At 37.6% G+C, this 24,983-nt stretch overlaps 1 protein-coding gene across 1 annotated transcript; it reads left to right on the top strand.

The window, feature by feature from the left end:
- The first annotated feature begins 17,738 nt into the window (after nucleotides 1-17,738).
- Nucleotides 17,739-19,688, top strand: LOC113323380 (probable serine/threonine-protein kinase PBL16). The gene is made up of 4 exons (XM_026571672.1): nucleotides 17,739-17,886; nucleotides 18,289-18,425; nucleotides 18,826-18,949; nucleotides 19,092-19,688. Exons 1-4 carry the CDS (start codon nucleotides 17,739-17,741, stop codon nucleotides 19,466-19,468), a joined length of 786 nt encoding a protein of 261 aa, XP_026427457.1. The 3' UTR covers nucleotides 19,469-19,688.
- The last annotated feature ends 5,295 nt before the right edge of the window (nucleotides 19,689-24,983 follow it).

Raw genomic sequence — 24,983 nt, 5'->3', positions numbered from 1 at the left:
CCGGCATTGGATTTTGGTAAATATAGTATGCCGGTATTTTTTATAAATAGGTTTCGAATTCTCTATTTATTTCATTCCTAGATAATCTATTACATTATATTTCAAACTTTAAATTAAAACATACTAAAACATGGTAATGGAGTAACTTTGGTTAAAGATGATCTCATAATCTATTTCCATCCTTTTTCAACAATTGCGGATCCTTTGAGCCTTTCACAAATATCTTCGAAGACATCGTCTGAAATGGGGGTGTCAAGGACAATTTTCATTGGTTCATCTTCCCTTTCAACATATTCCTTTCCCTTCATATAACACCGATCACACCCATCAATAGGCTTGCATTGACCCTTGTGGTTTTATCTTGATTCTGCTAGTTCAACAGCTTTGTCAAACCATTGAAACTCATCGCACTTTGGGTAATTCAAACACCTTAGAAACATTCTTCCATTTTCAGCATCATCAGTTTTTGCAATCCAAAACCGGCGTGTCCCATCACAGCTTCTACACTTTGAATAAATAAAAGGACAGTCCATGGCTAGATGAGAAGGTGACCTGCAAATTTGTCTCCGACAATCATGATTCTATAAGAGAACATTGTATTAGTTATGCGTCATAGTAGTGAAGATTTTAACTGTCCATATATTGTTAGTAATGTTCAATCTACTTACTTTGTAAATAGAGCTTGATGATGAATCTCCCATCGCTTGTGAACTTTAACCGTGCTTGATTGATCTATTTTTTTGGTGCTTGCTTTCTTGAGAGAAGGTTTTTTGTTATTTGGTGGGTGCTTTGTGTAGATTTTTCCAAAGGAATGGGGGTATTATATAGAAATGAATCTCCAACGGTCTTATTTTTCAAAAAACTAGCTGTTTTTTTTTTGAAATTCACAAATACCGACATGGTCGCAATTATATATTTAATGTCGGCATCTAGTATCGGCGTTGAACCTTGTTGTTAAACCATTCCGGTAATAGTTGCATATTTGACAGTGAAGAAATTCCTTTGTACCGGAATGGACATCTAACGGTAAACTCTACCGGAACTGGGTGCCGGCATTCTATGTCACATTTATTTGTATGCCGGTGTTTGAGTGATTTCAAAAAAACTAGTCGTTGAGGTTTTTCTCTATATAAGGAGAGCTAATACTTGGACCCAAAAGACCAAAACTCGTGTGTTCTTGTATATCTCCTTGAGCCTCTTAACTTAGAAACCCTAAACCCTAGAATAATCATCTATAAATAGCTTAGCATATATAGTAGCTAATCTCACATACAATAAATGACATCATTCGACTCCGAGGAAGATTTAGCAATCACCCAAGCATGGTACGCCTAAACTCGCCCTTCAACTGTAGATAACAGCACGCGGGATTCCATGTGGTTGAAGATTTTTAACAAATTTATTCACGATTACGGTAACCCGAAAGAGAGAACTGCTCAACAAATTGAGCAGCAACACGACATCATCTTAAATGCGGTGGTTGAGTATCTAAAAATGAAACACCGTATCGAGCACGCTACCCGCAATAGATTGTACCCTCAACAACTTGTAAGTATCTTTATGATTAATTCGACACAAACCACTATTTTTCAAATTTTATGTAACAAACTAAGTTTTTGTGTTGTTTTTGTAGCATGAAGCCGTGAAAACGTGTTACTTACAGGAAAATGGAGAAGCATTCATGTTTGTTGCCAACGTGAACCACATTGTAAGAAAAGTCACGGAGTACCACCAGCTGGGTGAATCGGAGACGGATTCTTCTTAAGAAGATTGATAGGTTTAGTGGTATTTGGTTAGGTTTTTAGGATAGTTTTTTGTAAGGTTTTGTGGGTACATCTCTATGTAAACCCTCACGAGACTATAACTCGTCCACTTGGGTCACCAATTGGTTTAAAGGCTTGATGCACGTGCTAAGTGCATTCGTGCTTCCTGCGACAAGGATTACATTTGAAATAATTTATAGTTCCGGCTTACATCGTATAATTCAATACTGTTATATCTCCGGCATAGAAACTGTATATTATTTAATGCCGGTATTAAGTGTCAAACTTCTATGTGTAATAAACCATGTTCCGGCTTTTAATTTATACAAATTACTGCGCTGGTACTCCCTACTGGCATAACGGAACATCTTAGTTCACTGCCGGCATTGAACATTCAATGCATAGCGGCCATTTTTTTAAAACCATAAACCATTAAAGACCATTACTGGCGTGGGATCTAAGTTACTGATAATGCCGGTATGATAAAGTGGAAAAGAGCCGTTGTGTCCTCATCTATTTAAAGTGGATACACCTATTGCAGTTGATACCTCAATAAAAATAAATAAATAAGTGATCTTCAACACATTTCTATGATGGCAAATCAATCACCAACTACCGATTTCAGATAATTTTTATATGAAAAAAATTATCCACTCCGATAGGGAATCAATCATCATCCACCACCAACTCAATTCCCATGATATTAGAAAAACATAGAAGGAAGGAGCAAACCACCAAGTCACTTGCCGCAATGGAAGAAGAGATACTTAGAAGGAAAATAGTAGAAGAAGAGGCAGAAATAGAAGCAAAATATCGCAAAGAAACTAAAGAGATATACGAACGTGTAAAACAAGCGAAGATAGAAGCGGATGTTGAGGAAGAAACCCAATGGATTAAAAATTACTACATAGTATCGGATCTCCCAGAAGATCACCGCCCTTCAAACCTTTTTTGGGGTATTGTTGAGGATGGTCCTTATATTCCGAAGTTTGTGGACGTTAAGTGCAAGAAACGCAAAATGGATTACGGGGATGTGTTTGTAGCGAATCGCACAATTTTCCTCATAAAATTATGTCGCAAATACAACGAGTTTCTCGCAAAATTCAGAGGGAATAGGTATCAAGCTCATGACGCATATTTCAAGTGGAGAAAAGAGCCTTTTAGGCATTTCGAAGCTGCTTTGTTTCTTGAATCTCGTCCCAAGAAATGATGTTAGTTGCAATTAGCTTAAGATCTTTCATTTCATGTGTAACGTTGTTTATGCGGATAATGTTTCTAATTTTATTTCCTTAAGATTAGGTTAATGTTAATGTTATTTGTTTCCTTAAGACTATGTGGTTAATGTTGTTTTTTTCCTTAAGTTTATTTCCGGTACCGGCATTCAAAAAGAACCAAATATCATACCGGTATTGTACACCCAATTTAAACTTATACTCAGAATTCCAGCATGAAATTGTACCATATCATTATGCCGGAACTCTGACTGTTACAAACTCTGTTCAAGCGGCAGTTACAAACCCCTTATTGTCCCACCAATTATCCCTCATTGTAACCGTTACAAAATCCCACATTCCATTTAAGTGACGGTTACAAACTCCATTATTAAATAAAATTGACGGTTACAAATTCTATTTCTTTGTTTTCACTTCGATAATTCCAAAAGAACTTCCAAAACCACTAAACTTCATTATCTGGTTTCATCCTCTGAACCAAATTCATTCAATCCTTCAAACCCAAAGAAGAATGGGTCCTCGCAAACCTCCTGAAAAACCCATACCTAATCCTGTTGGTAAATCGAAATCAGAAGCATCTATTGAACAAGATGATGAGGAGGAAATAACAGAGATGATGAGGTAAGTGATGTCTATGTTTATTGAAGCATTTTTTAGGGTTTATTCAATAATATAATAAACACAAATTGAAAATTACATGTTGTATTGTTTCTACTAGGTAAAAGGAAATTTGAATTAGGGAACTTGAAACTGAATTTAGTGAATTAAAATTCCAATTTAGTTTCGGCATACCATTAAATTTGAATACAATGCCGGTTTATATGTCTTGTATCCCCCTATGCCGGCAGTATCGTAATGTTCACTATCCATGCCGGTTTTGATCACCTTATTTTGTTAAATCTCTGTAGACAATTCCCATATTACCGGCATGGATTATATTTGCTTACAATGATGGCGCCAGAAACCCGGCATATCATCTTTTTTTACTACAATGTCGGCATACATGCCGGCAGTATCGTTATGTTCCCCGACCATGCCGGTTTTGATCACCTTATTTTGTTAAATCTCTTTTTGTACGTAGGTCCATACCTTCAAAAAAGAAGAAAGGAAAGGGAAAAGTTGTTGATAAAGGAAAACCTAAGCCTTCTCGGTCTCTACGTAGTCGAGATGATTCGGAACGTGGTAAGGTCATGATTCAGGAGATTCCCCCGGAGGGAGACATAAGCAGCGATGATGATGCTGAGTGGGAGAAATTTGTACCTCCTGATCCAGCAGGTGGCTCGTCCTCACATGGGTTAGGACAACCTGAAGTTGAAGCCGGTGAGAAAAAGGAAAAGGACCCACCAAAGCACCTCCCAAAAACATATGACATGATTCCAGAACGCAATGATGGCAAACACTGGGATCAGCCGAGAGATCTGAAACTCTTATTTGACTACAAGGACTCTTGGGCTCGTTGGATCTATTCAACTTATGTAAGACGTCTGCATCTTGTTATTATATTGTTTATATATGACATCAGGTGAATTGATGTTTGTTTGGTGTGTTTTTATAGGACCACAAGAAAGCCTTCCGTGTTTGCCGCCATCAACAAATGGATACATGGGATTTGGAAGGGGAGTGTGGGGATGTTCAAGTGGCAGTAATAGCATCTAGGTTGTATCTCGCGGTAGAAAATTATGTGTCCACTGATCAAGTGACGGCAAATTTCTTCTTGGAGAGGTTTTTTTCTTCAACTGATACCATGCATTTCCCTTTTGGCGAGATGACCATTATCCCTGAAGATGTCCAAAGAATATTAGGTCTAGAGATCGTTGGAAAAGCCGTTAAGAAAGAAGATGAAGGTAAGACCTTAGAATGGTCCAAGATTTATGAGCTGACTAAAAATTTGTTTGGTTGGGACGAGGCAACGACAAAAGCAAATATGTACGTGTCAAAGAAAACCATGACAAAGACTATTAAAGTTGCAAGCTCAGAGAGATGTTTGGGAATACGATGGGCGAGGAATTGAATGCCGAACAAATTCACCAAACTATCGCTGCTTATCTGTTGTTCCTCTTAGGCATCGCAATATTCCCTGACTCTAATGGTAACAGGGTGCATGTGAAAAACTTACAATACTTGGATCCCTTGGAGGAGGTTCATGAGTATTCATGGGGCACTGCTTTCTTGGCACATTTATTGGCGGAGATGCGTAGATCTTATAAGGCGACTTCCTGTCAATTTAATGGGAATTTCACTGTATTACAGGTATTGTGAACTAGTTATTTTGTTTTCCAATTAGTTCTTTTCTTATACATTTCATTGGAACGATCTTTCATTTGCGTAGGTGTGGGCTTATGAACAATTCCCAACATTGTTCAAGGACTCAAGATATTTGGACTCTTCAACGTATGGTTTGGCACCACACATTCATGTAGCTAAGAAATACTTTTTCGATAATAGACCGAAGCTCAATAACAGAACCCGGTTACTCACCATGAGAGAGGCTTTGGACTCTATCGCTGTCGAAGAAGTAGTGTTTGACTCATATAAGAACGAAAGAGGAGTTCACTTTGCAAGGAATGACAATGTAGCATTTTACAACGGACCATTGTTTCATCCAAAAGGATTTGTTATGCATAACCCTCGCCGTGTGATGCGCCAACTTGGGTACAAACAGAAAAAACTTACGGGTAAATCTGATGGCAAATTCTCTCATGACTTTCCTCAATGTCTATCAGATAAACAACATACGCTGGTAGTTTATAAACCAGCTCCTCTACTTGAACATTGGAATGAAAGGGAAGAACAACAACTAGTGCTGGATAGGGTTGGTTGGGAATTTGCGGAAAACGGTTACGAGTCGGAACCAAGCTTCCTCAGAGGTCATCTGAGGTAATCCCATCTTTATATTGTACGCCCGGCCACCGAAACAGTGCCTCCACAAGTAGAACCTCCCTCCACAAGTGCTGAAAAACTTACTGTACTCGTACTTCAAAAGACCCTCACGTTGGTGGTACGTACTTCTGGTTCACTTCATGTTATTAGAATGTATATCTATAAACTTATAAAAGTTAACATACTAATGGAATAATATGACAACAGCGATCGCGGCTAGGAAAATTGGGAAACCGGTTTAAATGCAAGAACAAGAAAGGAGAGGTGCTGACCCCGACAGAAATGAAGACATTTGAAGAAAAGATAAACAAAATTGAAGATCCAAATGCAAAGGACTTGTGGAATGAAATGAAGAAGAGGGTTCACAAGAATCCAAGGACCGAGTGATCTAAGATGTTTTCTAATGTTTCTTTTATAGTATTAGTTATGTCTTCGAACAATTTACTGTCGGTTTATGTTTGTTTGTGTGTTTTTCTAAACTTTGAACATCTTTGTTTCATTTGTTTTCGGTTTGGAACATCTTAACTTTACGTATAGTTTGTTAAACAATCTAGTCTTTGCTTATGTTATTATGTGTGTCTTGCTAAACTTTGGAGATGTTGATTTCATTTGTTTTTTCCTTAGAACATATTATATTGGAACATCTATGGAAACTTTTATGTTTTTTTTCTTCCAAAACCGGCATAATCGAAATGGTACGAACAATGTCGGTATACTGATTTATTTTCCGGACGGAAGGAATTTAGATTTCCGGCATGGGTACGATTTTCTCGACAAATGCCCGCATACTTATTTCTTTTCCGGACAAAAGGAATTTAGGGTTCCGGCATGAATACGAGTTTCTCGAAAATGCCGGTACTCTTTATTTTCCTCAAAAAAAAAAACGATCTATGTAGAATTCTGGCATTATTAGAAAGTTAATTTCCACGCCAGCACCAAACCTGATATCTCTGTGTACTTATGGTACTTCTCCGGCATAAAAGAAAAATAACTTTCTAAACCGGGATAAGCTCCCGACATTGCAAAGTTTGAACTAAATCATGCCGGCATGTACCTAGCATATGGTTTAATGATTACAATTCAAACTTTCAAAAAAAAAAACAAAAGGTTGCATAGCAGTGAACCACACATTTCCAAATAACTCTTCATCACTTTCTAATTTATGAATAGGAATTTCTCCCTTCTCCGGGTTAATTGATAGCTTCAACGCATCCCACAATTGGTGGTTCTCCTCATACAATTTCATCCATTCCTCCGAGTGATTGTGGACTATACCCTTATTTTTAGTCATTGGAAAAACCGGTGGCAATGGAAAATTTTCCTTGAGCTTCAGAATAATGAAATGATTCCCATTCACGAACGCCAAGACAACTCTTCTCTTATTAAGAGATCCTTCGCACTTTTGCCACTTTGGCATATAAGTTATTTGTTCGGTGGGTGAAAAATAATGAACAACACAGTTAAATGTATCTGCCACAAGATGCCTAAAAACCGGCATTCTCATCCAATATTCAGTAGGAAGGAGCTTCATATCGTGCTCTGGCCCTAAGACCCGAGCATGCAAACTATCAAACCCTTCGTCATCATCTACCAATTGTTCATAGCAGCTCTTCTTTTTCACAAGTTGTTCGGCCATCCTCTTTCTAGCGTATCGGCATGGTGTCATCCCTTTACTAACCGCCATCTCAAAGATTCCTAATTGTTCGGTAACGACATGATAGCCACAATTTCCATCTCAATCGACATCATCCATATATACAATATACTCGCGAATAAACTCGGGAAGTTGGTCTACATAAACCTCTATTTTGGTATGGTAATGTCTATAAGTCTTACCTGTTCTGGAATCCTTATACATCTTCATATTACCAATTTTCAGTTTAATTGTATCCAATCCGTCCTCTGCAATCTCTACACTTCCAATATCTTGGGTATGTGTTGGGAGAACGTACTTCCTTGGCCTACCCCTTCACTTTTTAAAAGAGACTACTTCACCGTCGTGTTGTTGATGACTAGGCATTGGTCGCTTACCTTTGATATCACCTATCTTTGGCGTGACTTCAGAATTTTCATCTTGATGTACTTGACTTGACATAGGTTCCTTTTTCGGACTTTCATTTTTGATATGCAAAGCCACCCCTTCAACTATGGATGTGACTTCAGAATACTCTCCTTATTCAATCATTGTTGGTACCTTTCTAGGCCTACCCTTTTTCTTCGTAACCTCCGGTACATCGACTCTAGGCATGGCATCTGCTTCCTCGGATTGTTGTTATTGTTCCATCGATTCAGGTACCTTCGTCGGCCTACTCATTTTCTTTGGAGACGGCACTTCATTGGCTTGTGGTGTTGATACAGAATCCTTCATTTGTTCTTGACTTGATAGTGGTAACTTCTTCGGCCTACCCCTTTTCTTTGGAACCGGCACTTCATCGACATGTGGTTTGGATACGGAATTCCCCGTTTGTTGTTGACTTGATGGCGGTTCCTTCCTCGGCCCACCCCTTTTCTTTGGAACCGGCACTTCCGCGAGCCTTGCTTCCGAAATCTCACATCCGGTTGAGTCTCTTTTCTTACTCGCCTCGTCTTCACATTCGCGTTGACTCATTGCTTTCAACTATCTCCTTTGTTTTCTCCCTGTAATTTTAGTTTGTGGTCTACCGGGCGGATCTCCCTTTATTGGCTCTTCACTTTGTGTTATCCATGGGTGTGTAATTAGCCTTAGTTGGCTCAAAAATACTTGTCGGCTAGCCGAGTTGCCACGTGAGTAAGCTTCATAGAATTTCTTTTCTTCATTTGTATCCCATGGTGATTGTCCGGGAGCTTCCGTAGGGGGTGGGTCGAAATATAGTTGCTTCCAAAACGGATCTATAACCTCAATAGGTATCACTTCTTCATACTTCACAAGCATATAACGACACGGAAGCCCCAACGAAGACATGTCGGGACAAATACACACATCACCCGGTTTGCCCTAGTTTATCTCTTTTTCCATTTGTTTAATCATATGTTTTATTTCCCATTGCGATACGTTGAATTCTATTCCTTGGAGCAATTTACCATATCGAAAATATGATGTCATCCTTTCCATTGAGCTTTTCTCAAAAGCCTTCTTGATCATATCGATATCAGCCTTAAAGTATTGTTCAAATGCCTCGGTGACCGTAACCACGTTTCCTTGGCCGGACTGGATGAGATCTTTAAATCTCCCATGAGATGACTCCGGTATACTAGTTGCTTCATTCTCGTGGTGTCTATACCGATTTGTCCATGCACGCAAAATTTTTTCCTTGAACTTATCCAACAATTTATCCCGACAATATGAGACGGTACTTGGATACACTTTGTTATATTTTGCAATAAAAATGTTCAATCTATTTTCATATATATCCTCGGTAAGAGACCAATAAACTTTCTCCAAATCCTTTAGAAATTCCAACCACTTTTTATGATTTTCATCGTATTCTTTGTCCACTCGCTCTTTAATCTTTCCTCTTTCATCATCTTCTTCTTCGGGTGATAGTTTCTTCTTGCGAACATCTTCCTCTAGTTGAGAAACCATTCTCTTCTTAATATCCGCCTTAGAGGGTTCACACAAAGCATGACAATGTTTTGTCACATTTTGACGTATATGATGCGTACATAGGAAATTTTGTGCATCCAGAAATACATCAGATATAACACTCATTAGTGCATCATCTTGATTGGTTATGATAACCCTCGGAAATTGATTTTCCGGGAACAATAATTTCAATTTTCGTAATGCCCAATGGTAACTGTAATCCCTCTCGTTTTCCATTAAACACCAAGCCAATGTAAATGACACCTTGTCCGATGTTTGCCCCACGATGTTGAATAACGGCATGTTGTATTTGTTTGTCTTATAGATGCAATCCATCATAAGAACACCACCACATGTATGAGCCAATTGTGAAAGCAAAGGATGCGCAATGAATATTTGAAGGGGTTTGTTGTCTGGTCCTCTTTTAATGATACGCGTGTAGTTGTGATCCCAAACTATCTTCTCAAATTCTTGCATAACGGTCCTCCCTTCCCATTCCACCTTTCTAATGGTTTCTTGTGCGTTATAGATTGTACTTAGAGAAGAAACGTTCTGATCATCCTTTTCCTTGAAGCCTCCGAGAATCACTCTTGGTTTGATACATGCTTTGGTCATTATCTGTACATCCTCGAATTCATGAGGTTTTAGCTTCGCAACTAGGGAGTGACCAACAAAATCTTTCGGATCCCGGTGGTTATGACGGCCAAACCACACCGCACAATCCCATTCTTTTTCTTTGTCTCTTAAATAGAATACAAGCTTGAAGGGAAAATTATCCTTCCTCGTATGAGTCTTGTATACCCTATTGGTCTTCTTTGGATATACATAAACCTTTCTCTTATGGCTATTCTTCTCCTTGTATTGCCCACTTCTCTCGCAAACCATCTCAAAACGATTATCTGAACGTTGGGTATTCCTCACCAACACACACATGTTCTTAAGAGCCGTCTCTTTTTCCCAAGCAATCGCTTCCTGTGGAGATTTTATTCCCTACATAAGGACAACAATGGAATATTATAAGGTTCATTACAAGCAATCTCCACATAAAGTTCTAAAAACTAGGTGAAAAGTATTGTTTGGTAACATACCGGAGGCATTTTATAGTATTCGGATGTATCCGGACCAAGCGGTTTGGAATTTGTTGGATCAATGTATGTCACAATCTAAGGAATGAATGAAAATAAAATTGAATTAGTTCAAAAAAAATTAAAGTACTATGCCGGGTACTATTTCTGGCATGCTCGACGGCAGTTCGGCAAAAACGACCTAAGCCGGAAATTAGTGCCGGCAATCTCGAAAAAAAATTCGGCTTTCCGGAAATGCACTTGAAAAAGAAAACTTGATTTTAAACAGTACCGTCATTGTATTTTCTTGAACATCGATGCCGGAATTGGTAATACCGACATTCTCTTTACACAAGGTCCGACGCCGGAAACCGGAGCCGGCATTCCAGATACTTCTAAGATAACGCTGGTACCAAAGTGACTAACTTTTGGATGTTTTTCTAGTGGTACCGTCATTCTAGATATGAAAGATTCCAAGCCGGTATCTCGTGCCGGCTTGGTCCGTAATTTTTTTACCACGCCGATAATAGGTTCCGGCGTGCTCGATAATTTGTATAAGACGCCGATATTTAAGTTCAAAACTCTCTAACTCCTGGATGTTTTATTGGTGGTACAGGCATGGAAAGTTAGGAGGGAACCATGCCGGTTTGGATATTCCATGGAATATTCGGTGGTAGGTAAAAAGTTAACTTCGTGCCGGCATGGTGTTTTTGGTTGAAGACCACGCCGGAAATTGTTTCAGAATTGGGGAAATCTATTGCCGACATTGAAATAGTATGAATATTGTGCCGGTTCTGGTGGTGCCGGCGTGGTATTCATACTACGGGTATTGCCGACACCAAGCTTTTTCAGAGAAAAAATGGCGGTTTCAAAAAAATAAATAAGAAAAATTCGACCCTTAGCAGCATTACCTGTGTGTTGGGGTTGCTTGTATGTTGAACATGTTTACTTTCTTGGGTTGGTTCTTCAAAAAACACTTGATGCTCACGAAAATCATGATCCAAGAGTGTTGGTTCATCATATAATTCCAATTGTGAGTTGTTATCATTAACCGAAGATTGAATATATGGTTGTTGTTGTAGTTGAGCTAAAGATTCAGCAGCTGCAATTCTCTCCTCACAATCATCTTCCATTTTCACAAAAAAATTTCCACCCAAAAATATTTTTCCGTCCTTCTACTCTTACCTCCCTCACACAAATTCAAATAAAAATACACACTAATCTATCCCCAAATACTTAAAATTTTACTAATTATTATTAACCACTAAACCTGATTAGTAAGGGCTAGATTAGGAATTAAAAAGATAATTACATAAGAGGTGACCCAGATTTAATATTTGGATCTCTATTTTGTCATGTAGCTATATCCCCAATTAGTTTTGATATCTCCAATCGCGCGTTATTGTCTATTTGACATCCGGCAGCCACATTGTTATCTTGTGATCCACCTAAAGAACCTTTTTTCTTTTTAGAAAAAAACAAATTGTGAAAAGATTAATGTCGTTTATGAGAAACAAATTTACGGCCGTCACTTGGCATAACAATTGCATTGCACTGCCTCCCAGTTGAACAGAATACTGGACATAGGCACCAAGTGAAGTATGTCTGGAATGCTAAAACAAATCTTGTATCAACTCGCATTCAGTTTAGTCTCGTGTATTTGAAAGGGACATGCACTACTCCAAAACGGTATCGGCTTCCGAATGAAAATCAAGAAAAAACGTATCCGAAAACTCGAATTTATTTAGTTCAGGGACGATTTTGATCATGTAAGTAGGATCGGCCGCCGATCATCTAGATGTTCATCTTCTCTTTCCCCACGACCCACTTTGGGCGTGACTATTATCTCGTTTATTTATTTTTGAACCATTTTTTTATCCAATTTGGACCAGTACACTATCGTGATAGTGTGAACCCAAAAAGAGCTCGTTCCTTGAGATTCTTCTCCTTCGAGGAAGTGCATTTTTCTTTCTCTTTCAATATCATCCACTATGAAATTTGTTTCTATTAAATATTTCAATATTAAAAATTTGAATGGATTTCCTTTAACAAGAAAAATCAAATGGTGCAGTGTCTTTGCAAAATGGAAGTCAATGTTAGTCAAGGGGGTTTCTTATAAAAATAAATACACACCGGGTGTGGAAACAAATAATGGGAAGAGGTAAGTTAGTGGGAAAGAAAAAACAAAGGGAGGTTGGAGATTTTGTTAGGTCTCTCTTGATTTTCAGACTGAAGAGAAAGAGTTGACGGAGGAGAAGAAAACTGCGTATGATAAGAAAGATAGTCAAAGAGAAATGGCTGGGTGACATTAAAATACGCCATTCATAGCACTAACTCTTAGAAAACAGAAAGAAAAGACGAATTTTTAAAAAATGTGACTTGAATGAGACTGAATAGTGTCTGTTTGGGACCCTCTCATGCATTTCAGGCAGACTGAAAGGAGGTATTACCACCTCAACAGAAAACCCATCATTATAAGCGAAAAAGAAAGAGTTTTCATGAATAATCCACCACTCACACAATCTCAATTCACACTTGTTTTTTCTCATGCTCTCGGTCTAAAAGAGAGATAACAACAACCCCATTGGAGATTTTAAACAAGTTTCTTTTGTTTACTCCATAATTAAGACTAACAATTAAGCTATATATAATTTTAGTTTGCATGAACTGAGATACTTAGAGTTAGAGAGAAGATGGGTTCTTGTTAAAGTGGTGGGTACCTTTTTAGTTCTTTGGTTTTTGTTTTTGTTTTTCTTGAGTTGATGGGGAACTGTTGGTTTAGATGGAAACCTTCAATTTACAGAGTCTCATCTAATGCAAAATCGGGTACGTTTTATCTTCTTCTGTTCGATTCAAACAAGTTAATTCGAACTGGTTTGGTATTTACTTAGAAAAAATGGCTGTTTTTTTTTTAATTAGATTCTTCAAAAATTGTGTTGGTTAAATTTCAATATAGAAGTCACTGACAAGCTGGTTAGGACAAGATTAAGAAATTGATGTAATCCTAAGAGAATTAGAAGTCATCTAGTTCTAAGATAAGGAAAGACATGTAATAAGGTAATAGGACTAGGAAAAGGAATTCATAGTTCTATATATATATGATCATCAAAGTTGTGGTTGATCATATGAGCAAGATTAGAGCTTGTGTTTAGTTTTGAGAGATTTTCTAAACATCAATAAAGAGAGTTGTCTTTATATAAGCTAAGTTTCATCTTGCAGTTGCCATTAATTGGTATCAGAGCTTGTTTCTGAGCCATGGAAAACGAAACCACCATTGTGGGTGCAAAACAGTTCACGCCACCATCAATACAAGTTTCAATCCTCAACGCCACAAACTACACAGTATGGGCCATGAGAATGAAGGTACTGATGAAAATCTACAAAGTTTGGGAAACAATTGATCCTGGTACATTGGACCCAGACAAAAACAATGTTGCCATTGGATTACTCTTTCAAGCAATACCAGAATGTCTTGTTCTACAAGTTGGTGAACAGGAAACTTCAAAGAAAATTTGGGATGCAATAAAGGCACGTAATCTCGGAGCTGATCGAGTTAAAGAAGCCCGTCTGCAAACCTTAATGTCTGAATTTGAAAGAGTGAAGATGAAAGACACTGATACTATTGATAGCTTTGCAGGAAAGCTATCAGAGATAGCCTCAAAAGCTACGTCACTTCGACAATCCATTGATGAAGATAAACTGGTAAAGAAGTTCCTCAATAGTTTACCAAGATCCAAGTATATTCATATCATAGCTTCTCTCGAACAAGTCTTAGATTTAAAGAAGACTAGGTATGAAGATATAATTGGAAGATTGAAAGCATATGAAGAGAGAATCCTCGATGAAGAAAATAATGGAGAAACTCAAGGAAAACTCTTGTACACAAACTCTTACCAACAAAACTCTGCGACAAAAGGAAGAGGTCGTGGAAGAGGTGGTAGAGGAAACAGAGGCCGAGGAAGGGGAGGAAGGTTTAACTCACAAGATAGAACAACAAGTCAGAATGATCAAAACCAAGGGAAAGAAAAGAAGGATAGATCAAACATTATTTGTTACAGATGTGATAAACCAGGACACGTATCCTCTGTATGCCCTGAAAGAATACAAAAGATGGAAGAAACAAACAAGAATGAAACAAGGGAAGCAGATACAACTCTTTTCATGCACGAAGTTGTATTCTTAAACGAAGGGAAACTAATACCAAAGAACTACGAATCAAAGGATGGAGAAGAAGGAATCTGGTATTTAGATAATGGAGCCAGCAATCACATGACTGGTAAGAGACACTACTTTTCTGAACTCAATGAGAAAATCAAAGGACAAGTGAAGTTGGGGGATGGATCTTCTGTAGAAATTGAAGGGAAAGGATCAATTCTATTTCAGAGCAAGACCGGAAAACAGAAGCTTGTCACAAACATCTACTTCATCCCAAACTTACAAAGCAACATTCTAAGTTTAGGACAAGCTACATAAGTTGGATGTGATGTTAGAATGCGATAAGATTATCTAACAGTTCATGACCCACGTGGAAGACTTTTAGTTAGAGTCTCACGCTCACAGAATAGACTCTACAAGATAAGTCTCATGATTGGAAGGCCATTGTGTCTGAATATGAGACTGGAAGATCAGACATGGAAGTGGCACGCACGGTTAGGACACATAAGCTTTAGAACTTTAAAGGCAATGTCTCAGAACAAGATGGTTCGAGGGCTACCACAGATAAACGATGAATCAAGGATTTGTGAATCATGTTTAGTTGGGAAAAAAACGCGTCAAGGTTTTCCAAAAGCAACAACATTCAGAGCCTCAAAGCCATTAGAGCTTCTTCATGCTGATTTATGTGGTCCTATTACACCATATACACCACAACAAAACGGAGTGGTGGAGAGGAGAAACAGGACTCTAATAGAGATGACAAGAAGTTCTTTAAAGGCTATGCAGGTACCTAATTATCTATGGGGAGAAGCTGTACGACACTCCACATACCTAATAAACAGGATACCTACGAAAGCTCTGAAAGACATGACTCCATATGAAAGCTTGCGAAAGAGAAAACCAAACATAGATCATTTAAGAGTGTTTGGTTGCAAAGCATACGCAAAAGTTGATTCTGCAACTCTTAAGAACTGTAAAGAAACTAATGATGGACCAAGTAGGGATCCAGGAATGTTTCACATGAGATGGGGTCAAGTAATTGATGAAGGCGAAGGACCCATAATCATCAATACCAATGGAAACAATGATGTTAATCAAGAAGAAGAAGAGAATAATGAAACCACTGAGAATAACGAAGAAGTAGTAGAAGAAGAAGAAGAGATCGATGAAATAACTCAACCCATTCCACTGCGAAAATCAACAAGACAGATAGAAAAGCCACAGTATCTGGAGGATTATGTTCTTCAAGCTGCAGAAGAATGTGAGATTATGCTACTTTCTGTTAATGATGAACCAAGGAATTTTCAGGAAGCAAAGGTCTCGACTAAATGGGCACAAGCATGTAGAGAAGAAATTATTTCAATCAACAGAAACAAGACTTGGTTTCTAGTTGATAAGCCAGGTGGGGTAAAAGTGATTGCAGTCTATGTAGATGATCTATTTTTGACTGGCAACTCCCTTAAGGTGATCAATGAGTTCAAGAGAGAAATGTCATCAAAGTTTGAGATGTCAGACCTCGGAAAACTCACTTATTACCTTGGCATAGAAGTCCATCAATGAGTAGATGGGATTCAAATTAAACAAGAAGCTTATGCAAGGAGAATTCTGAAAGAAGCAGGACTTGAAACTTGTAATCCAACTAAGATACCAATGGAGTTTGGACTTAAAGTTTCAAAAGTACAAGAAGAAGCTGAGATTGATCCAACGAGTTATAGAAGAAATGTTGGATGCCTTAGATACTTGTTACACACAAGACCAAACTTGGCTTTCTCTGTGGGAATAGCAAGCCGTTATATGCAGAGTCCACGCAAATCTCATGGTGATGTAATAAAGCAGATATTGAGATATCTAAGAGGAACAATCATCTATGGATTGAAGTATGGTCGAGAAGGATCAAAAGAAATTGTTGGGTATAGTGACAACAGTCATAATATTGACCAAGATGATGGAAAAAGTACAACTGGTCATATATGTTATCTAGGAGAAGCACCTATTACATGGTGTTCACAGAAGCAAGACACTGTATCCCTCTCATCCTGTTAAGCTGAGTTTATGGCTGCAACAGAAGCAGCTAAACAATCAATATGGCTTCAAGAAATGTTGGGTGAAATCAAAGGAAGAGAACCTGAAAAAGTTCTCATCAAGATTGATAATAAGTCTGCAATTGCACTCACTAAAAATCCAGTGTTTCATGGGAAGACGAAACACATTCACAAAAGGTATCATTTCATACGAGAATGCATCGAGAAGGAGGTCATTAACGTAGAACACATACCTGGAACTGAGCAGAAAGCAGATATATTGACAAAGGCATTAGCTCGGATCAAGTTTGAAGAAATGAGACAATTGATTGGAGTACAAGATATGTCACGGGTAAGGTTGAAGCTTAACGGGGAGAATGTTGGTTAAACTTCAACATAGAAGTCACTAACAAGCTGGTTAGGACAAGATTAGGAAATTGATGTAATCTTAAGGGAATTAGAAGTCATCTAGTTCTAAGAAAAGGAAAGACATGTAATAAGGTAATACGACTAGGAAAAGAAATTCATAGTTTTATATATACATGATCACCAAAATTATGGTTGATCATATGAGCAAGATTAGAGCTTGTGTTTAGTTTTGAGAGATTTACTAAACATCAATAAAGAGAGTTGTCTTTATATAAGCTGAGTTTCATATTACATTTGCCATTAAGTTGAAAGTCCAATAAAGGAAGAAGAGAAAACAGTGTATAAGTTACCTTCAAATCCAGAAGAAGTTGAAGATTTCCGTCGTGGAGATTTGGCTGTGAATCCGTTAGTAGTTTTTAGTTTTAATTTTAATGAATTAAAAGTAATAACAAGCAATTTTAGACAAGATCATGTATTGGGTGGAGGTGGATTTGGGAGTGTTTATAAAGGGTTTATCTCTGAAGATTTAAGACAGGGAATTCAATCTCTTCAAGTTGCTGTTAAAGTTCATGATGGTGATAATAGTCATCAAGGTCACAGAGAATGGCTGGTACTGATCACTAATTTTGCTTTTATGTCTTCTTATTATGATTTCATTTGTTAGTATCAATTCAATTGAGGAGGATTATTGGATGTTTATGCAGGCTGAAGTTATATACTTAGGGCAACTTTCACATCCAAATTTGGTGAAACTAGTTGGATATTGCTGCGAAGATGAACACCGAGTATTGATTTATGAGTATATGCCGCGGGGTAGTGTCGAGAACAATCTCTTCTCAAGTGAGTTTTAACATGAACGTCCTCCTTTTTTTTTTTTGATGCTAATTTAAGATTTCAATTGAGTGATCGAGTGAAATTGATAATGGGTCAGAAACTGAAGTCACTGTCTCCTTTGTTACTTGTGTTTTTTTGGCTCAAATTTTTTATTTCCGAGGAAACTTCTGTCATCCCTTGAATAGAAAATGTTTGGCTTGCTATTTTTGCCATGAATTAACCAATAAGTTTGGAAACTTGTTTGTGTATGAACATGATTCTTTATTGGGCAAACGTTAGTGTGTTCAAACATTGATATGGCTAAATTTGTTTGGGGTCTACTTTAGTCGGTTAAGAAATCACTTTCGCACTCAACCGACTTCAATTCATTACTGAAGTATCCTTGCCTTTGTCTTGATGATGTAACAGGAGTTTTACTTCCTCTTCCATGGTCTGTCAGAATGAAGATTGCATTAGGTGCTGCAAAAAGACTTGCATTTCTCCATGACGCGGAGCAGCCAGTCATCTATCGAGATTTTAAGACATCCAATATTTTGCTTGACATGGTTAGTACTGCAAAACTACAATACTGGTGTATTAAGACTTAATCATCGAAGAACTTCACGTCAGGTCCCTTTACAGCACTTTATTTGATTACTGAAAGCCAAATTAGTTGATCGTTCTCTATCTTTTATTGAAATGTCTATCTAATTAGTACCTGGATATAGCATCCAAAAGACTCCAGTTTAAATTTTTAAGTTGCCATTGCACGTGAATCTTGGCGAACTAGACCCATGTTATAGCCATCAAAATCTAGCTTCAGTGCTTCACTAAGAAATACCCTGTTCTCCTGATCTTGAGCCAAGTTAGGGAGCAGTTCATTGGGCTTTGCAGTATCTTTTTTCATGGTAGGTAATATTTATGCATGTTGAAGGTTCAACTTGTTTTTCTGGACATAATATACAGGACTACAACCCAAAGCTTTCTGATTTCGGCCTAGCCAAAGATGGACCTGTGGGCGATAAATCTCACGTGTCTACTCGCATCATGGGAACTTATGGCTATGCAGCTCCTGAATACATAATGACAGGTAGCTACTTTTTAACTTAAAAAAAACTTTTAGTTGCTGAACTTTACTTTTTTGTATCAGGATATCTCAATTTCAACTTATCTGCTTACAGTTAGCGAATTCATTTACTATTGTTTGAAAGCAAATTGACCAAAATTTGCAGGGCATTTAACACCTAGGAGTGATGTTTATAGCTACGGCGTCGTTCTTCTCGAGCTACTAACTGGAAGAAAGTCCTTGGACAAATCCCGTCCAGCCCGAGAACAGAACTTAACAGACTGGGCACTTCCTTTACTTAGCGAGAAGAAAAAACTTGTTAACATTATAGACCCAAGATTAGGAGGCGATTACCCGATCAAAGGAATTCACAAAGCAGCTATGCTTGCTTATCATTGCTTAAACCGTAACCCAAAAGCTAGACCATTGATGAGAGATATTGTAGATTCTTTAGAGCCTCTACAGGTTTCAACGACAGAGTTGTCAAATACTGTTCTTACTTACAGTGATGAAGCCTCACTAGTTGCATCTCGAAAGAAATGAGGATTCTTGTTGGAAGTATTGTGAGTTTATTGTGTTTTCTTCGGAGTTCCTGCACGAGGAAAATGTGTAATTTGATTTGTTTCATTCTAATTTTCTAAAGATGTTGTTGTTGTTGTTGTTGCTGTTGCTGCTGCTGCTGCTAAGCTCCAAACATAGATATAACAAAAACTGATTGTAATACTTGTAGGGGTTTGTGGGATTAAGTATTGGTTTAACACTTGTTTTTAGCTGCATATTATATGTTATTGTTACTTATTTGGGGATAACTTTTGGTTTTGTTTATGAACACATGCACGGTGTACTTGCAATGCAATCTAAGGTCACTAAAGACTACTCTGAAAAGTGCAATGCTGGTGTGCTTGTTCTGTGTCTTTTCTTTTCAGTTGTTTACGAACCTAAGATGACTTGTCTTGAGGCAAAACCCAAATGTAAGCTGTCAATCTAATATTTGCAACTGAACCTCTGACAATTGGCTCCTCTTCTAGAGCAAGCACCGTCTGCAAGTTGACTGCAGCACTGTTACAAACTTGGAGATGATTAGAGATGATAAAAGAAGTTCTCTCTTTGGAACTAGACGGATTAGAATTCTTTACTGGGGGCTGGTGTTTTATTATTACTTTTTTGTCATGAGGCTGGAGTCTTACCAATATTTTTGTCAAGTAGGGGGTTTACCGCTGCGGCAAACTTTTTAGGGCGCGCCACCTAAGTCAGTGACATAAGATTTGTTTGTTTATAAACGTTGGACTGAGGTTTAACGTTTAAGTAGAAGGTTTATGCGGGAATGGGAAGAATGGGAGAAGGCGCTGTCCTTAGAATTCACACGGGCTTTAACTTTTTCGGGTGGGCTACATATTATCTACCGGAAAACATGGTTTGAGAACCACTATCTATGCTAAGGGGTGTTAAAAGTGAAAGATAAAATCCTCATTATCCCCTTTCCTCTGAAATAGTATATATATTAATTTTGATTTCATTGCACACGCATCTCTAAAACTCGAACATTTCCAATGTATGAAAAATCTAAATCTTCTTAACTTGTCATCGATTCTAATAACTGTATTGATAACATCTCTAAAACTTGAACATTTTCAATGTATGAAAAATCTAAATCTTGTCATCGATTCGAATAATTGTATTGATAACTCGAATTATCCTTCATTTGTTATTAAAACCATGGAAAAAAAACGTTCCAGATTGGTAATGACAGTACTATTTAATATTGGTTTTGTTATCAGACCGAAAAAGACTGGGAGAAACACCCTATTTGACGAGTAAATAAAATAAAAAGGAATAAATGGCACCAATTCGAAGCCCCAGGTGATTTTACTTCATTAATTTCTTCTTTGTGTTCACTAAGTTTGTAAAATTTCTCCAAATTTTGCTTAATGATGGCCATTAATAGTTGCAGGTAATTCGTCTATTTAGTAAAGAACACTATTTGAACATGAGAAACATGTGGTTTCTGAAAATGTTTCCAATACTATGTTCTCCCAATTAGGTTTTCAATTATTTCCAACCCATAAGTTTGACTGGTAAATAGAGTTAAAAGAGACAGGAGGAATATTTAGACTTGTGCATCCGAACTCCCAAGTAGTCGATTCATTCGAAATGTTTAAACAAAAGTGGGTTGATTGATTTAGGGCGTTGGAAACAGTAGTGTTTCGGTCATGATTTCTTTTAGAACAAACAGATTTATCTATATTATTACGAGACTTCCGGTAATCATTTCTGGGATTTCAACTTTAAAGTACCTCTCCCAAAGAGACCAAATCGTTCGAATATACCTACGTCGTCATTGGAACAAATTCACCACCAGTTCCTCCATTTGGATTGTAGTCTTTTTACGTTAGTTAATATTTATTTTTGACATTTCCCAACCTATTGATAGTCAATTAAAAAAAAAATCAATCTTTTGATTCCAATTTCAGAATGAAGGAACAGGGGAATATGCCGATGAGTGTGGTGGTAAAGCTAGCAATCCCGGAGAAGAAATTATATCAAATGATGAACAAAATGTTATCATGGAATTAGGTGCAGAACCTTCCGATCCCCCGAATGATGTTGAATCTTCATGGCCTAAAGTTGGTGAAACTAAAGTATTTAGCGAGGAACGACAATCAGATAATTTTGATTACCAAGTTCAGGAGGAACTGATTGAGGAACCAGATTCAGTGTAGGGGGAGAAGAAGGGTCCGAAAACAATAAAATCGATAAAAAGACTAAGAAAAACATTGTAAACCAGTTGTTGATAATTGAAGAAGTCGGTCATGGGTTACCCAGTGATAATGGTGAAGTTCTTTTTGGATACGAAGACCACATCGCTTTCGAAATTTGGTGTCACCGGGTAATATAGCGACGTTCAAGTTTTTGGTAAAAATGTGTAGGAATATTACACGTATTCACCAACGTATTTTTACTGTGCAGAATCACGAACATCGAGCTAGAATTTTGAAGCTCCACAATCTACATGAAACAATGTCAACTTGGCCGCTAGATGAGGAATGTGAGAGGTTCAACAAATTGTGCACATCTCGGGATTATACAACACAGTTAGAGCTTATCATCAGGAGGTTGATAGAGTTTTCATCTTTGCATTTTTGGAGAGGTTTTATTTCTAGACAGATACATTTCATCTCCCCATTGAAGAAATGGAAATAATTCCAGACGACGTTGTCCATATTTTAGGTTTACCCATGGTTGGAGATTCTGGAGATGCCGGGTACAACCCCGAAATTAATTGAAAACCCTTAAAAGAGTTGGGTTTGAATTTTCTTGGATGGGATGATACCGGAATAAAGGTTTAGTTCAAGGCTGCTGCTTGATTGCCAAAAGATAACCCGGATGGAAAACTTAGGAACAAAGAGAAGAGATTGAAATTCTTCAGGCTAACAGAATTGAGGGACCGTTTTAAGGGGAGCCGAAAAGAAAAATTCCTCTATCCCAGGTGAAATCAAGTGGACAGCTATGATGTTCTTAATGTTTGTACTTGGTACAACGATATTCTCGGACAGAACAAGGAACTTGGTAGACGCCAAATACCTTCAGTGTTTCTCGGTCTTCATGTGGAACTGCTTGGATTTCCTTTTTAGTCAAGAATTTTAGAGAAGCCTCTAGGAAGAAGTATTGGCAAATAATTGGTAATATGACTCTTCTCCATAAGAAATTTTATATATTGTGGTTTTATTTTGTTTTACCTTGGAGACAAGACCGACTAGGCCACTATTTCTTAGTAATTTTCGTAACTTATATTTGATGGTAAGCTTAATGTCGTACGTATACATATATGGACATATGTTTGGAAATACAGACATTTTTAGGGATTGAGAAAGAGGTTCGTAACAAACGACACAGAATTGGATGCGGGAGTTCCCGTTGCAATGCGGTACAAACCAGAGGGTGTGTCATCACATCATCAAGCTAGATATTTGGTGCCCATAAGGTTATCGTTGGATAACTTGAAGTGGGATGACACAAAAAATATGAAATTTGACCCCTATGTCGATCTGAGAGATGCTGACAAAAAAGAACCAATTTCTTTATACCATGGATCCGCCAACTTGGTTACCACCAGCATAAAGTGTATATTTAGTTTGAAGTTGATGTGAAGAAAGGTAAAAAAAATTAAATACATGCACAAGTGCTTGGTTCGATATAAACGTGAAGTAAAGTCTAAGAACTTGGTCGAGATGGACAAGACTCCCAGAAGTTACATGGATGTTGAAGGGTTAGCAGAATGTACCAGAGCAACAACTAAATTTTTTTGAGTTAATTTCATATTTGCTAGTGTGTGTGCCAACTATATCTATCATCCAGGGTGTTCGAGAACTGCTCGGTCAAATTCACAAGCGTTGTTATCTCAAGCTTGTTTGTCAAGTTTAGTTGATCAAAACTATAGTCTTGATTTATAGTCTACTTATAGGAGTTTTGGACTAGGATAGATTGTGTAGTTGATTTTTAGACTTCACGGCGTTTACAACTGAAGACGAAGATCTACTGAAGAACTCGAAGGAACTTCATCAACAAATGGTATGTGGAGATTAAAACTTATCTATCACTCAGAAGTCTATTCTATTTTATCTCCTATTGAGACAAAAGTCGTATAGTGATATACACTTTCATATCATAGACATTTGTTATTTCGAGCTGAGTATAACTCGCTTATCTATTTCTCGAAATATGTGTTTGTAGCTTTTTGCTTTAGCTACATTCATCATTATTCTTGACGAGTTTAGTTGGAAACAATTTATTTGTTGGAAACTAAATAATAAGTCAAAAGATGATCATGTGGAAATTTCCTTGAAACATATTACATGATTTGTGTGAGACAATCATTTGATGTTGACTTGGAAAGTTTCGTGTTGATCATTCGGTCACTTGAAAATTTCTTATAGGATAATGTTTTGTATGAGGCAGTCATTGTCGTCTTCTAAGAATGTTTCAATGATTGAAATGAGAGTTTAGAACTAAAACCATTGTCTGGAAAACATCACAGTATGCATACTTAGTGTACAAACTGTGTTGGTATGATTCAGGCCCAGAAACCAAGTTTGCATACCAGTATGCGAACGGTTTTAACTGAGAATTCAGGGAACCAAGTTTGCATACCAGTATGCGAATGGTTCTACATAAGTTAGGTCATGGGCAACAGTTTGCGTACCCGTTTGCAAACTGTTGGACAAGACCAAAGTCCGGAACTTTAGTTTGCGTACCCGTTTGCAAACTGAGTGGTTAAAGTTCTAAAATCGTTCAAGTATGTTCTCATACTCATGGAAAAATACATTTATAAAATAAGGAATGCAATCTTTGCAAATCGTGGCTTAATGTTACGAATCAATCCGATTTTACTTCAATTGGATCATATATACTTCTATTTGATTTGAAAAAGCGGGGGTCTAACAACCTCACCCAATATTTTGTTTAGGAATTGTGTATGGACAAACTCCAATATAATTCCAAGAGAATCAACTAGACAGTCAGACTCAATCAATGGAAATATATCCAAGAGTTGTATCTCAATTTATGAAATCAATATGCAATCAAACAGATAGAAATCTGTGAGCCGGATTAATATGAGAAATAAGTTGGATGGTACCAAACACCAGTATCCAGGTGTCAATCAATTTATATCAACAACCAAAGGTTGGATTATCTAATGTATTGAACTACGCAGAACCTGTGATGTTTCAATTATATAAACAAATATGATGCGGAAAAGAAATACCACAGACACCAGAAATTTTATTAAGGAAGAAACTGCAAATGCAGAAAAACCCAGGGACCTAGTCCAGATTTGAACACCGCACTGTATTAAGCCGCTACAGACACTAGCCTACTCCAAGTTAACTTCGGACTGAAATGTAGTTGATTCCTAACCAATCTCACACTGATAAATGTACAGCCACGTTCCTTACGCCTCTGAATCCCAACAGGACTCTATGCACTTGATTCCCTTAGCTGATCTCACCCACAAATAAGAGTTGATACTACCCAAAGTCGAAGACTTGATAAACCAATC

Source organism: Papaver somniferum, chromosome 11, assembly GCF_003573695.1.
Source record: "Papaver somniferum cultivar HN1 chromosome 11, ASM357369v1, whole genome shotgun sequence".
Classification (NCBI taxonomy): domain Eukaryota; kingdom Viridiplantae; phylum Streptophyta; class Magnoliopsida; order Ranunculales; family Papaveraceae; genus Papaver; species Papaver somniferum.
Note: the sequence above shows the minus strand (reverse complement) of the source record. Positions and strands in the feature narration are given on the sequence as shown.

Excerpts from the sequence above, each read along its gene's own strand:
- LOC113323380 (XM_026571672.1), top strand. The coding sequence starts at position 17,739 with ATGTTTATGCAGGCTGAAGTTATATACTTAGGGCAACTTTCACATCCA. Across the intron at positions 17,887-18,288 it reads CGAGAACAATCTCTTCTCAA|GAGTTTTACTTCCTCTTCCA; the intron begins GTGAGTTTTAAC and ends ATGATGTAACAG. Across the intron at positions 18,950-19,091 it reads TCCTGAATACATAATGACAG|GGCATTTAACACCTAGGAGT; the intron begins GTAGCTACTTTT and ends CAAAATTTGCAG.